A 16,306-nucleotide genomic window follows, 5' to 3' on the forward strand; every position below is an offset into this window, starting at 1 on the left:
TGAAAATTTCAAGTGGAAATTTTGCGCTGCGGTTCGCTCACTCACGCTAATGACGATAAATTGCAGGCGCGCTCAACAATATAGAAGTTCGGTCAGCGGCTTAGAGTGCATTTTGAATTTTGTTAAAGCAGCAAATATCAAAAGTTGTTATAGTGAATGCTGCTGCTAGACTGAAGTCTATTAGCAGTAGTCAGCCATAAATCGCTCACCAGGGCAACGAAGCTGTGCGGACTTTATTTAGCCACTCAATCAGGGCCACAAACAACACTTCAGTGTTGGCAAAACGGCAAAGGCAAAGCCAAAGTAAATAAATGAAGGCGAGAGAGAGCAGTGAGCACGAAGCACTTCGCACTTTTGTCACCCAGGCGCTATCCGTGTCCGTGTATCGTGTCTCTGTCTCTTTCTATGCTATTCGCTTGGAGTTCCAGCCACTTGGTCAGTCACTTGTGCCACACTGCACATTCAAGTGTCACTGATTTGAGGATAAGCACTTCACAGGCAACTTGATAGCCTCAGCTCAGCTCAGCCTGAATGGCAACCACTCAGTAGTGCGAAAGAGAGTTGGTCAGTGGGCCGTAACTAGTGGAAAAATGTTAGCCATGCAACGTTTTCATTTCAGTTTTTTTCTCTTTTTGTATATATGTATATATAACATATATATAACTAAGAAGCCCTACATGGCTGGCAAAAGCAAACTGAGCATTCAACTGTGAATAGTGCAGCTTAATTGCTCGAACTTCAAACAGCATGAAAGACAACAATATTTAAATAAATAAATTACTTGGCAATTGTTTTAGAAATTAGCTGCAATTGTTGTTTGCTTATTGGTTTATATATAGAATATATACACGCAGCTCAGTTTTGCTTTTAAGTTGCAACAATTAATGCTTAACACATATTTATATATAAAACTAGCAACAATTAGCTGAACATATTATTAACTCTGAGCATGCTGCAATATCAATTAGCTCTGGCATAACAAAATATATTTGTATATTTAAATAGCATTCGACCACAAATTTCAATTGAATTGATCAATAAATAAGCGCAAGTAATTTAAGTCCATTAACTAAAATGCAACAATAGCTGAATTAGCTAAGCCTATGCACAATAACTAATTAGAGCCAACTTTAGCTTTAAAATAATATCGAACGTGTGTATTTTATTGCTTATATTGAACGCTTGTTGACTAATTTGTTAGAACTTTATAATTTAAATAATAGTAGCGCTCTTTGTTTTAAGTTCACTTAGAGTTTGAGCTGCTTGAGGTGAGCGAAGCTTTAAGCATTTCATGGCACATTCATTTATATTCTCGCACATGCAAATTAGCTAAGCAAATGCAAATATTTTAGCCAAAGCGTTTTGTTTGAGTTCATGAAGAACTGCTGTTCATAATGAGAGCGTCAAGTGGTTGGGGGTGTGTGGCCATAAAGTTGCTGATTTGGGTGCGCGCTCTGCTCTGTTGACAAAATTGAAATCAATAAATTCAGCCTAAATCAATTTAAAATTTAAGTGTGGGTGTGTTGAAATATTTGTCAATTTGCGGTTTTGACAAAATTAAATTTGACACACACACACACACACAGCTACAGCAATGTTTGTTTTTAGCATAGGTTGTGCTTTTATGTGTGCATTTTAATTTATTTATCTGGCTTATTAAAATTGTTATAATGTTTATTATTTAATTAAATTCTTGTTTAATTTGATTTGCAGGCTGCAAGCTGAAAATGATAAATGAGCGACTGTTTGGTATATATAGTAATATTATTGAATATGCAAACATTTTTATCTTAAGCTTGCAGCTGTTGCGCGATTTAGAAAAATTTTATTTAATTGCTTTCGAATTAATTTGCCAGCTGGCGTGGCAGTTTAAATTGTAATAATTGCCAAACAGGGCTACATAACTTGCTTGAGCTTACAATTAGTTAGTGAAAATTCTGCAGAAAAATGCAATTAAGCTACTCGTACCCACTTTAGCTGTCAGCCCAACTGTCTTGAAGCCGCAAAGTGTGTAACGCTTGTTACAGCTTAACTGTCGCTGACTTGTCAGCCCTGCCTGCCCTCTATAATTATATATACAATTTTTTATTAGCGTAGGTGTGTGTGGTGAGTGCAAGGAACAGACAGTCAGACCGATAGACAGCGCGGGGCTGACCTCGTCTAATTGAAAAGCCATTAAAAAGCTTTCAGGCTGCTCATTATACATTTAAATATACGTAACATTTATTTGCAATCTTTTTTTTTAATGTTGCCGCGGCTTGCGCATGAATTTCAAAAGCCCAAGCAGCCAGACTAACCATTTAAAGAGCTGCAGTTCAAACAAAGAAATCATTACTTAATTTATAAGCAAAACTAATAGCGCAATTGTCTTACCTCTGCCACTTCTTATGACATAAAGTTAAGCGTAGCATGAGCCACAGCGTCGCCGTTTTGCCAACCACAAATGCATGACGTCAATAGCTATGCAAACCCAACTGATTAACCCCACAACAGCACAGACAAGTGGCTGACTACACTGAAAGAAACAAAAGTGCGCATATGCAAAGCATTTTCAGCTTAATTTAAGTCTGAGATTTTTTAAGTATGACATCAGTATAAAGTTTCAGTATTAATATAACTTCCTTGATATAGTTTGCCTCACTTATTAAGCAGTAGTGAATAAAGCTAAAGTGAATATAAGTATAAAGGCTGTTTCTCTAATATATTGCTGTATTATATATATAAATATTATATTTGAGATAAAAAATATTTCATTACTTCGAAACTACAGAATTTATTCACTCAGAATGTTTTGAAATAGAAGTAATTCATACTTTGGTTAAGACAAAAATAATTTTAAAAATTTTCTTAAGTTCATCGAATTTAAGAATATTCGGGCTTGAAATATTCAAGTATTTCATAAGAAAATAATTTTAAGTTGAAATGATAATGATTCATAATTTTAAATAATTTTTAAATTTAATTTTAAATATTTTTTATAATCCTTTTCTTTTATCGTCGACTGTCCATAGTTGACATTAAATAAAATAAATAAATAAATAAACAACGAATTTAAGAATATTCGGGCTTGAATTATTCAAGTATTTCATACTTAGGCTAATAAAATACTTTGAAGTCGGTCGTATTAAGTATTTCAAAGGAAAATATTTTTAGTTCAATTGGAAACGAATTTTAGAATATTCGGGCTTGAAATTTACAATTATTTCATACTAAGGCTAAGAAAACTTACATTGAATTCATGCTGAATTTGTTTTCTGTGTAGTCTAGCGCAGTTTTGGTAAGACGCAGCTACTTCTAAGCCAAAGTCGAGTGCAAACACACACACATATTTTGAATAGAAGAAGCTGCAGCCAACGTCAAGTGCTAAGCACTGTAAGGCAGCGCTTAAATTCGAATTATTGCACTTATGTTTTGAGGCAAGCATTTTAGCTATATATATATATTTTGGTTTGGGGCTGGGGCTGGGGCTGGCATTTTGCGTTTTGTGGCAAGCGCCTTAATGCTAAGCAATTTGCGTTGAATGCAAAAGAGATTAAAACAATGTTGCATTTCTAATTGTTTTAAGCAGTTGCTTTGTATGTGTGTGTGTGTGTGTGTGTACACATGGCGTATGCGCAATGCCATTGCAATTTAAGTATTTTGTATTTATTGCGAGGCAAACAAACAGAACGCAGCGCAGGCAGCTGATGCAACTCAAGACTCAATTTGCGCAGCTTAAGTTTCATAGTTGCAGTTATGAGATTATTAAGCGTTGCGTCTGTCTCGCTCTCGACTTGTGGCTGCTGCAAATTGCTTTTTGACTGCATCAAGCATACGCCGCGTCTAACGCTTTAAATGCTAAACTAAAGCAAATGAACAAAAGAGCTCAATCAGCATATAAAACGCATGCAGCAGTGCTAATAACCCGAACTAATTGAATTCAATGTTAATTAAATCCACGCTGTCTGACTGACTGACTGACTGACACTTTGCTTGAGCTTTCAATTGGCACAAAATAAAAATGAAAGCAAAGTCAAGCGTTTATTTATAGACACTCATGATTGTGGAGCTTTATGGCTGTGTAATTAATAGCAAATCAGCATTCAATTTATTGCCAATGTCCATTAGAGTTTTAGAGCCTTTAATAATGCATGAGCTAAAACAACATGAATCTGCCATTGAGCACTGCACTTAACAGAGCAACCGCAGCATTTTGGAAAATGGGCGATGGCATTTATGCCGCAGCATTTATGAATAGCTTTGGTTTTTGGTTTGTCGAAACTGTTGTGAGGCCAACTGTCTAATGAATAAACCAAATTAATTGCAGCAATTTATATCGAAGAACGCAAAGACACCTGTGTGTGTGTGTGTCAAAGTCAACATAAATGAGCTAATTACAGCAGCGCTTACAAAGCGGCTATGTGTGCGTGTGTGTGTGTGTGTCTCACTGATTGAGTCAAATACAATCACAAATTTGCCAACCAACGTTGTGTGGTATCAGCTTGGGCAGTAGCAGTAGCATGAGTTGTTGGCCAAGACAGCAGCAATACGCTTGAGTAAACACACACACACACAGACATACAGACAGACATTGCACTTGACAAGCTTGTTGCATGTTGCAAGGAATTTTAATTAAGCAAACCGCCAGTTATCCCCAATCAAACTGCCCCCTGCTCAGCTTAAGGCCTGATCAACTGTTAGGCAAACTGTCGCCCAGCTAATGCTCTTTTAAATTTAAATACGCAAAATACTTTCTAAGCAGCTTGTGTGTATTTATAGAATGCAATTTGCATGCTTATAAATTAATAACAGATGCAAATTGCGAATATGCAAATATTTCTATCTCTGAGCTGAACGTTAATGAACAATAGTTAATAATGCAATAGACTAAAATTTGTTAGCAGCTGCTGCCGAGTTGTTGTTAAATGCAATCAAACGTCACTAATAAAAGGCATTTTGCATGCATGAAGAGCAGACTGAAACATATAATGACCAGCAATGTTAAGCAAAGCATATCAAATAGCTCGAGATGCTGTTGCTGTTGCTGCTTCAAAGTAAACTTTGTCTTTCGGCCAGCAGCTGAAAAAACATTTGCGGCAACCAAAATAATGCGGTAATGTGGCCAAAAATCAAAGCAAGCTGCACACACACACACACACACACATGCAACAAAATCTATTTAATTTTTGTAGCATCAAAATCATGTGGCAACGCAAGAGCGAGAGCGAGAGAGAAAGAGAGCAAGTGCTTGCGGTTGCTGTGAAGGCCGCAAAGCTTATTGCATAGCTTGCATAGATATATAGCTTATATATGCATACATAGCATAGCTAATAGTCCAGGCAAATTAAATTTCGGCGCTTGACTCAACACATTGAAAGATACAGAGAGCTACTGTAAGACTATAAACTATTTTAAAGTTTTGCTAGCTATTTTTTGTAATTTATATATACTATACGATTTGCTTTTGGGCACAACTTAGCACACGCTAAACAATATTAGCTTAAATTTAAATTAATTTAATACAAAACAATTGTATTTTTTATAGATTATAGATACATATAGTTAGCTTAACAATTTTCAGAGCTATATTAAATTGTTTGAAAGATTGAAAAATTTGTTTAACATGGATTCTAATAAAATTATTACCGTTGGCATATAAAGCCTATAAAACAAGGCATGAATATTGTTTTAATGCAAGTTGATAAAATTCAAATTAATTAATTTGCTAAATATTTTATCATATTTTATACAGCTGACATCTGTTATAGATTAATAGTACAAAAGAGCGCAATATATTTAAATTATTTATTATTATTATTCAAGCCCACTGCTTTTTTAGTCGACACTTTGCCTCGGCTGCTCTCGAATGCAAGGTGAGCATTTTCATTTGACAGCGCTCGATCGCTCTGCGCCGTATGCAGCTGCGGCCGAATAGAAGCGTCGCTGTTTCGTTGCTGAGAGAGCGCAAATAGCTCAGAGAGCGTAATCGACAGCCAATGATCGTCTCATCAGCGTGCAGTCTGCCAATACGTTTGTTAGCGAGAGCAGCGCTGCTCGCGTTTTTCGTTCGTAAAACGAACTTTGTATGCAACGATCGGTGTTCGCTGTTTGCTGCTGCGACTAAATGAGCGCGTCGCTGCGCAGAAAGCGTGAACGACAGCCAATGCTCGTTTCTCAGTCAGCCGAACGCAGCGCTGCTCGCGTCTTTCGTTCGTATGCAACGATCGCTATTCGCTGTTCGCTGCTGCGACTGAACGAAAGCGTCGCAGAGCTTTGTACGAAGCTGAGCGCTGAGTTTTGATTTGTTTGCCCGTGGACTGACTGACTTCAGGCTTATCACAAAATAATAAGCCAATTTATTTATTGTGTATTAATCAATAGAAAAAATTTGTAGAATTGTAGCATTGTTTAATAAAAGTTTGTTACGTTTGTTAAAATAACTAAATAAAATTGAAAATCTATTTTTTTCCATAACTTTTAAGCTACAAAAGATAGCGCTGCAACAAAATGTTGCAATACTTTGCCTCCCATTGATTTGTTTTATAGTAAATTGAAAATTTTTCAATAAAAGCGAATAATAAATTTAATTATAGGCTGCATTAAGTGCAGAGCACACACAACAGTGTAATTAGATAATTAAATGTACCGCGCCCCATAGACAATGCGTGGGCGTGGCGATTGTGCTGTCATGTAAATGACTGAGTAGCTTCAAACTGTATTGTGACAATTGCCAGCTGTCAGTCAAGTCAGGCAACAGTCAAACAAACAACCACCCACCCAGTCAGTCGACCAGTCAGGCAGCTCTTCAGTCCTTGCTGCATAATTTGCATAAGGATAATTGCCTTTAATTCAGATAGCACAAACGTTGAAAGAAAAACTCATAATTGTTATACACACACACACATGTTCATAGCGCTTTACATTTTTTTTCTTCTGCTTTTTTATTGACTCAACTGAAAGTCTGGGCCATGCTCTTGTCCAAGCCTGCGCTGCTTTTGTCAGGTACATTGACGCTGTCATCACTGACAATGCTGTCGTCACTATTCGTTGGATGCTGCTGCTGCTGCTTCTTCTTCTGCTGCTGCTGCTTGTCAATGTTGCTCTTGCTGTCGATTGTCATGTTGGGATTTAATAATCTTGGCGCTTTTCCTTTTTCGCCACCGCCTGACAATTTGAATGCTTTTTCATTCTGTTGATTTACATTTGCTTATTGTTTTCCCCCGCCTCGCGCTCTCTCTCTTGCACACTCTTTATCAGCCTGGCTACATGTGTATGTGTAAGGTCCTTCCGCTGCCTTTATTATGTAACAAATAACGAAAATGACATGAATGCATTTTAAATGATTTATTAACGGTGCCAAGGCCAAATTTAAGTTACAAAACGAAATTGCTCCCAACCCAGAAGGTCGAATTGCGTTTCAATAGAATACTAAAATATTCATGAATTTAATTGACATGTGCCATGGGCAATGAAGCCATCGGGGCTTTAAGCATGCACAGCTCAAGGATTTCTTGCCTTTTTTTTAATTTTTTAATAATTATTTAATGACAATAAGTAATATTAATAGACTTACGGTCAATATTGAAATTTTAAATATCAAAGATTTAATTTGACTTATTTTTAATGCAATTTTAGTAACATATATAAATTTATATTCGCAGTGTTTATATAAGAAAATAGTTCTTTAATTTTATGTGGGCGAGTACCAGTCAAATTTAGCTGCAATTATTGCTTAGCAGGCCTTTTAATCTTTATCTATTTTTTTCATATTTTATTAAAGTTTTATCACATTTATAAAAATATAATAGAACCCTTTTCTATTAACCTTTATTAGCTACGTTTAAGCTCATTATACTTAAGTACTTTCTGTCTTGGCCTTAAGCAACACTTAGCAGTCGCACTAAACTGCAATTTGTGTAAATATTTTAAATGCAACAGCCATTGCCAGAAACGCTCTCATTGGGGACATTTGGCGATTTGCCTCAGTGGCTGACTGCGTTCGATTTTTGCCGGAAATTGCAGTGGACTCCCGAGCATTTCAGCTATGCCATGCATGCTCCACACTCGCTGTAACGTAAATTGCAAATGTTTTAGCTTATTCACACACACACACACACACACACACACATACATATGTAGTGCATGCCAGCGGCTGTTGGCTGTCCCAGTGTGACCACTCGGCGTATACGCAACAAATTGATATGTAGCCAGCTAAGCCAGCGGCAGTTGGGCGCAGCACGGCAAACGAATGGGCGTATTAGTTAGTATATCTATAGCGCTGTCCAATATATATATATATTTTTATATAGTTGAAGACTTTAGCAAGGATTTTTTTAACAGCTTCGTAGCTTTATTGCTGAATCCGCAGGGAGTAGAAGCCACGAGTTGAGCTTATTGTTGCGCAAAAAGTTTTGACAGTTGTACATTTTATTTTCAAGGATTGTTGCGTTTAAGTTTTTGTGCTTTTCGCACTTGTCTACGCGCTTAACTTGAAAGTCAAAAGTTGGCAACGATTGACTGCGCTGCAGTTTGTTATGACAATTATTGGCTATTTGTACTGACATTGAACAGCAATTAAATTTAATTAAAAGTGCACTTTATATTAGACAAAGCAATTTGCATGATTAAAAAAAAAGTTAAAGCGCCTGCTGACTTCAATGTCGTAAAACGTTGCCTCACGTGTTAGGCACATAAAAGTGCCAACAACAAATGCAAATGCTTAGCAAAGAAAGAAAAAAAATTTAATTACAAACAAGCCGGCATTAAAATTTTGTAATTTCATCATAAAAATTGCTACAAGCACCTGCTCTAGTATTTGCTCAATAAAAGCGCCAGCAGTTTAGCTCTCTCGCTCGCACACACACTGACTGACTGTTGTGGTTTTTAATTACTTTATTTTATGACACAAGTAACTGCTGTTGTTGTTGTTGTTGTTGTTACGTTGAAAATTTCACAGTACATAAAATCTATGCGGTGTGAAATGGCAGCTAACAAAACTGGACAAACGTTAACATGACAGTTGGACAAGGCAGTTGCTCGTGTTCTTGAAAGTCACTGCCGCTAGTGAATTCGAGCTGTCGTTGGAGCTCTTGTTCTTGCTCTGGCTCTTGCTCTTTTGTTGCTCGCTCTGTTGCTTTGTTTCATACGCAGTTCATTCACTGACAAAGCTTTACATGCGTTGGCGTCTGCTTTCTCACACTCCCACACTCTCTCTCTCTCTGTCTCTTTCTCTTTCATGCGCTATCTCGCTTTGGCTTGCTGACAGTCGTTGGTAGCTTTTGCTTGCTTAGCATTTGCTGCACTGCTGCCACATGACACGTGCCACATGATGCCAACGCCTCACACACACACACACACATTCAGCTGTGCAATGCGCCAAAAAAAATAAAGAAGAAGAAGCAGGCGTTGTATAAAAAATACTTGAACAAAACGCATGAATTTTCTTTTTGCTTTTCTGCTGAAAATGCTTGACAAAGCGCCGCTGAGCTGCGTTCTGCGTAAAATTTAAGTGGATAATAAATTGATGCACGATAACGATTTTCAGCTAAAGCAATATTTAATAACCATTTTACTCAAGTTCATTTTGTATACTTAATGGCAGCTTGTTTTAATTTAAGCACTGAACTCAAATATTTTACTTTATTAGTCAGTGCAAAGAAAATGAATCGATTAATTGTAATCGAACTGAGCTTAAAGATTTAATAGCTCATTGTATCTGCTCAAATATTTTAATACATTAATAGCCAGTTTAAATTCAGCAAATTTAAACAGTAAAGTAAAGATTTTAATGCTTATAAATTTTATAGAATTTATAAATATTTTGAAGCCCATTGTACTTGTCATCTCAAATATTTTACTTTATTTAATAAATAATAATTAATTAAGTTTATTAGTTGAATTATTAATTGAATTATTGCATTCTATGGGTATCGAATTGAGCTTAAAGATTTTATAGCTCTTTGTATCTGCTCAAATATTTTAATATATTAATAGACAGTTTAAATTAAACATTCGTTAAGCAAATTTAAGCAGCAAAGCTTTTAGAAATTTATAGATTTTTTTTATCGGGGATGATGAAAATGATAAGCACATTAGATAATTTAGAAATCAAGACACTTCAACGTTCAATATTTAACTGTGTATAATTCAGTTCAAGAAGATATATATATATATATGTACACGATTTGGTAGTACAATGACTCATCTAGTTGACAAAGTAAAAAGAAAAATGATCTAGATGATAGTGAAGGCAGATCCAGGGCGTCAATCGCTACTATCGCTTATTGGCGTTCAGCACTCTGCCGCTTCTCCAATGTGGAGTATGACAAAACTACTACAAACAGAATTTATAAATATTTTTTATTTTTTTTTATTTTTATAGGTCACTGTATTTAGAATCAGTTTTTTTCAATTTATGCTTTTGAACTTAAAACAAATATTTTACTTTAATAGCCAAAACGAATTTATGCAGTGAAGACTTAATTGTGTTACTTGCAAATTTCACTATATTTATAGCTATTTTTAAGCTGCTCATAGTTCATATAGCAACATATTTAAAATGCATTTTTTTTCTTGCTTATTTTAGAGCTGCATTTACTGTCACATGGGCTTAAAGCAAGTGACAGCCGTTGGGTGAGATTGCGAATTTGGCAACATTCGCATTTCAAATTTCAATTTACCGACAACTGTTTCGATTGTTTACATTGATTTATTTACGTTGTTGTTTAAGCGGTTTTACATGCATGTGGGTTGGAGCTGGGGCTGGAGTGGGGTAAGCTGACTGCGCTGGCTCTAATCCACTAATACTCGATACCAATGCCGGTTGCATTTCGATACCAAAAACGATACACAATACTTTGCTGCGTTGCTTTTTTTGATAGCCTCGCTTGTGTGGTTGTTGTTGTTGTTGTTGTTGTCGCCGTCAATGGCAAACGGTATTGAAATGGATTTATTTGCTTTGGCAAAATATTTGGCAAGTGCTGGGGGCTGACGCACGCCATTTTTATGCAGTCTGCTCTAGCTATGGGGCAATGGGGTTTACATGCGAATATGTATGTACATAAAAAGCTAGTAGAAGAGCACAATAGTAGTTACGGTTTACATTAGTGCCAGCTGCTGTACGAAAAGCAGCTCCGATAGCAAAAAGACAGCAGCAGCAGCAACAACAATAACCACAGCAAGCGGCCCATTGTGTAGTTCATATATAAACTTTTAACAATGCTCTTCAGTTCATATATGCATATCAACTGACAATGCAGCGCGCACAATTTTTAAATATAAGCTGTCATATATATTTCACATTGTTTTCCGTGCAGCTGCAGTGCAGGTGAACAATTCAAAATGCATATATGATATATATAGTCTGACAATTGAGTATGGAGCATTGAAATTTACATCATTTCTATTTTTTGACAAAATATTTAGTTTATTAGAATTAAACAGACATATGTATCTGTGTATACATTACAGGTAATTTCTATTGTTATGTTGCCTTGAGTCAACTGTCATTGCGTATTTTATTGCTCAAGCTGTAGTTGTAGTCAGCATTTGATTGTGTGAAACTCACTCTAAAATTGAAAACTCTGCAGCTCTGCACTAGCAATGGATACAACCAGCAGCGATAGTGAGCAGCTACATGCGCCAGCTGAGCTGCAGCAGACTTCGGCAACGGATGAGCAGCTGCAGCCGCTGCCCAGTGGCAGTCGCCTGAATCCAGATGCGCCAGACTTTGTGCCTGGCATTTCAAGTCGCCTGCTGGCCGCCAAAATAGTCAACGACTGTAAGTAGCGCTGCTTGCAGTTTTAAATGCCAACTGATAGTTGCAACATAGTTGATAATATAGTGCAGAGCTATGAGTCCTGGAGCAATGCTGAGGATGAGAACATTTCGTATGGAGCGCGCTATGACAGCATTTGGCGCGAAAGCCGCGTCAAACTGCCAGCGGAGCTGCCCAGCGGCGACATAGGACTGCCGCCCATAGGCTTCGAAGCTATGGCCAGCTTTATGCCCCTACAAGCTGAAATCGTTGGCGATGTGCCGCAGCCACAGCCGCAGCCGCAGCCGCAGCCGCAACCAGCTGAGGCAGCTGTGAACAAGCAGCACGAGCGGCTGCCAGCGGCAGAGGAAGATGCTGAGCAATTGCCAAAGGGACGCTGTTGTCTCTGCAAGGTCATGTGAACTGTCAGGTGACGGCGCCTTGTTTGATACACACACATTGAAGCACTGTAACTGTTCATATTGCAATAAAACTGAGCAAAGCCAAACTGCAAAAAAAAATTGCCTACTTTTCAGCGCATGCTAATGATGTTGAAAGTTTGGAGCGCACTTGCAACTGCCATAAGTGTCATTGTATGTGTGTATGCGACTTAATGAGAAAAGTTTTGCTGTCTCATTTAGTCAGCCTTACATCTTAGTTTAAATGACAGTCGCAGTGCTTAGACTAAAGCTAGACGCAGCTGCCCAACGCGCATGATTAAAACTGGTCATAAGCAACGACAGCAGCAGCAACAGCAGCAGCTGCAACATTCAGCGGAAACAATTACCAACTTGTATGCAAAAGTGCAAATTGCCAGACAACTTTTCTCAATGTCAAACAGAGCGCGAGCGAGCGGCAGAGCGAGAGCGCGACACAGACACCTGTGCCAAAAGCTATGTGTTGCCAATTTTCGTGCACTTTGGCCTGTTTGTTTATGAAACAAGTCACGTAAGCTTTGTCGCTCGCTCTTGCACTCGCATCGGTCGTTGTGTTAGGGGGGCGTTGAACTGTGCACAAATAGGCGTGCCCTACACCTTTGCTGTGGCGACAACAGTTACGTTGCTACTTTTTGGCAAATCGAAAAACGTAGCAATTGTCAAGAGGCACGTCAGCCTGCCTGCCAGGCAATTGCCCATGCACACTGTTTTGCTTTCTCTTCCACAATCTTTGACGCCATTTACTCACACTAAACTTTGTTTATTTTTTATTGTTGTTGTTGTTGCAATTACATGCATATTTATGTTGCAATTGCGGTCAGAGCAATGGGCAAACACTATCATTGTTGACAAGCCGCAACTAAATGAAAATGAAAATAAAATTGATGAACGACATCAGCAGCAAACCGACAATGATATTATTTATTATTTATGCAGCAAATTCAGCGAAAAAAATTTGTAAGCAAATTGAAAAACTAAAATCGAGCGTACGAGTAAAACCAACAAATAATTGTGTAAGCATAGCAACACACACGCATATATATATATATATATAGTGGTATGTGTGTGTGTGTTTGTTTGATTTTATTTGTGGGCAAATGCTTAATATAATTGAACAACGTTTTAATGTTCGACTGTGAAGCTATCAACAAATATTGATTTGACAGCAAATGTACGAAAAGCTTGTTAAAATAAACGTAAATAAAATTCAAAGGCGTTTGCAATTGAAATTATTGTTAATTCGAAAAGACTAAAGCTAAAAATAATAACAAGTAATACAAATGAAACGATTGAAAAGCAAAGCTTGCTTTAATTAAAAAATTTCTACTATTTTGTTTTTATTAAAACTTCCTCTGATGGATTTACAACCTATGAGGGATTAAGGCTGTTGGGTTGAGTTTTATTTTATAAACTTTTGATTTATTTAAGTTCATTACATTTTCAACATTATTTTTAATTCATCATATTAAATCCATGAAGTTTTGATTGCTGTCCCACAAAATTGTTTATATAAATTTAAAAGTGACTTTAAATTGATTTAACTTTATTTTAAGCTCAACTTTATTTCATATAAATGATTTGCTGCTCTCCAAAATTTATTTTGCTATGCAAATCGAACTTTGTTTTGCTCGAACTCAAAGTTTGGCTTAATATTTATTTGTATTTCACTAGCTTAAGTTAGTTAACAAATGATTGTCTTTAAAACATAAACAGGGTATGTCTTAGTCGCTTTGCTTGCTTATCTAAAGCCATTCAATATTACTTGACGCTGTCGACAGAGACCCCGAACACTTTTAGTTAAATTGAGCAACAAACACGTTTGGCAATAAAAATGATGCCAATGTTGCCACAGCGCTCCTATCCCCCAATTTACCCTTAATATGCAAGCCCACCCCAACCCTTCGCCCCTTACATCAGACTGCCTTAAAATGCTCGCCGCAATGCGCTGGCAGAGTTTTGCACATTTTAACAGATTTATTTCACTCGAAATAGTTTCATTTTAGTTGCATTATTGTTATTGTTGTTACTACTTGTTGTTGCGCTTTTATTTGCTCGTTGCTATTGTTGTTGTTGTTGTTGTTGTTATCGTTATTGCTGTAGTTGTAGCTGCTGCCGTTTGGCAGTGAGAGAGCGAGAGCGTGTAAAAAGTTTTTCTATTATTTTCAAATTTAACTTTGCCATTTGTTTGAGTTTCATGTGAGTGGAGCAAGGGACACAGACACAGACAGCAAAAATACTTTGCTATCAGTTTGTATTCATATATGAATTATACTTTGTATATACATATATTTTGCATCGATATGCTGTAAACTTTTTAATACATGGTCAAAATGTCTAGAATTTGCGTTCAAGAAATATTGGCAAATGTTTAGCTGCGACTTGTTGAAACTTTATGCGCAAATTACAAAATAAATTGCAAAATAGTTAGCGCAACTCTTATCAAATTATAAAGGCGAGCAACTCTACTTGGCTTTGCTTGTGTTGAAAAGCAAACGAAACTTGCCCAAATTACTGCCGGTTGTTGTTAGCGCTGGTGTCAGTGTTGCCACCTTGTTGTACTACAAGCCAACAACAACAGCAAAAAATGTAGAATGAGAGAGAGACAACAAACAGTTGCAAATGTTGCATTTGCATGCATGGCCAGTTTGCTGGTTCAGAGCCAGCAGCTGCTGCTCATGCTTTGCCAGCATAAAGGTGAACGCTATTTAGACAAGTGACATATGCAACACACACACACACACACACATACATATACACATACATATATGGGTGGTACATGCAAAATGCTGTGTCAAAAAGGAAAGCAGCGACGCTTCGCTGGTGTCGCTGTCGTTGTTGCCACAACGCCAAACAGCCAAACGGGCAACACCTGCGGCTAGCTTTACTAGCTGCCATTGCTGTTGCTGCTGCTGCTGCGCTTAGTAGGAAGCATTGGCTGTGCACAAATTGCAGGAAACCGGGCAACATCAAACGACGCGCAACAAACAGACAGACAAACAAACGAACGACCGACCAAACAAACAGTCAGCAAGCAAAGCTAAACAACAAACTGCGTCCCACTCGCTGTGCTTTTAGTCATTTCAACTATTTTTTTGGTAAACTGCACTCTTTGCTTTTGTCTTTAGCAGTGACAAACATTTTTGCTTGTGCTGTTTTTAGTTGCAATTAAACATGCTCGACTTTTCGTTCATCAGCCAAGTTACATTTATAGACTAAAGAGTAGAGCAAAGCGAGCTTAAATTATGAGTGCAGTTAGCAGCGCTTTTATTTAAATAATAAATATTTAGCACAAGTCATAAATCACAGTAATATTTACTAAAGTTTTACACTTTGGTTACGTTTGCAAAATTGTTGCTTAGGAGCAGCTCTCGTATCTCTGACCTAATTTGTTATAAGAAAAAAGTATGCAGTAGTTTATTTATTTATAAAAAACTAACAATTCATTTAAATTAAGAGCTAGCGATGGAGTTTGGGGGCAGAGGCACCAGCTCAGGTTTTAGTATTTTCTTATTTATGTCTAGGTAAGTTAATCTAGTTAAATTATATAAGTTGATATAGCTTAGTTATTTTAAGAAATTTTTGAATATTTAATATGTTTGATGGGTTGTTATTTTAAAAAGTATGCAGTAGTATTTTCTGCTTTCCCGTTAAATATTTGTTTTATATTTAAAATGCTCTTTGGTTTGACTTAACTCCGTTTCAGTTCCATGTAAATGCTGCTCTCTCAGCTTTAGTTTTTATTTGCATTTGTCAAACGTTGCGTCGTTTCCATGAAATAATTTGCTGCATGTAATGATGCAGCTCTTGACATGCTGTCAATATTTGTCAGTCAATAAAGCTTTGATATTTGACACATTTCAATAAATAAAGTTAGTAAGCCTTAAATGTGGCTGACAGTATTTTGTTGTTAATGAATGCCCAGCGTATTATATTTCGTTTAAGCAAATAGTCAATCAAATTGTCATTACAAGCAGAATAGCACAAAAGCCAAGTCGGATATATAACGCTTATATATGTGTGAAATGCAAACAAAATGTGTTGATTATAGCTGCAAAAGTTTAAAGGTCCGACAAATCTGTCAATTCATTAAATTTATGGCTTCATTAGTTTGCCTTTTTGTTACTAATTAATTTAT

General features: G+C 36.8%; 1 protein-coding gene across 1 annotated transcript; it reads left to right on the forward strand.

Moving 5' to 3' along the window:
• Positions 1 to 11,430: 11,430 nt before the first annotated feature.
• LOC108604557 lies at positions 11,431 to 12,242 on the forward strand. The gene is made up of 3 exons (XM_017994089.1): positions 11,431 to 11,448; positions 11,568 to 11,758; positions 11,810 to 12,242. The coding sequence occupies exons 2-3, from the start codon at positions 11,581 to 11,583 to the stop codon at positions 12,154 to 12,156; spliced, it is 525 nt and encodes a 174-aa protein (XP_017849578.1). The 5' UTR covers positions 11,431 to 11,448; positions 11,568 to 11,580; the 3' UTR covers positions 12,157 to 12,242.
• The last annotated feature ends 4,064 nt before the right edge of the window (positions 12,243 to 16,306 follow it).

This window comes from Drosophila busckii, chromosome 2L, assembly GCF_011750605.1.
Source record: "Drosophila busckii strain San Diego stock center, stock number 13000-0081.31 chromosome 2L, ASM1175060v1, whole genome shotgun sequence".
Taxonomy (NCBI): Eukaryota; Metazoa; Arthropoda; class Insecta; order Diptera; family Drosophilidae; genus Drosophila; species Drosophila busckii.

Excerpts from the sequence above, each read along its gene's own strand:
- LOC108604557 (XM_017994089.1), top strand. The coding sequence starts at position 11,581 with ATGGATACAACCAGCAGCGATAGTGAGCAGCTACATGCGCCAGCTGAG. Across the intron at positions 11,759-11,809 it reads CGCCAAAATAGTCAACGACT|TTGATAATATAGTGCAGAGC; the intron begins GTAAGTAGCGCT and ends GTTGCAACATAG.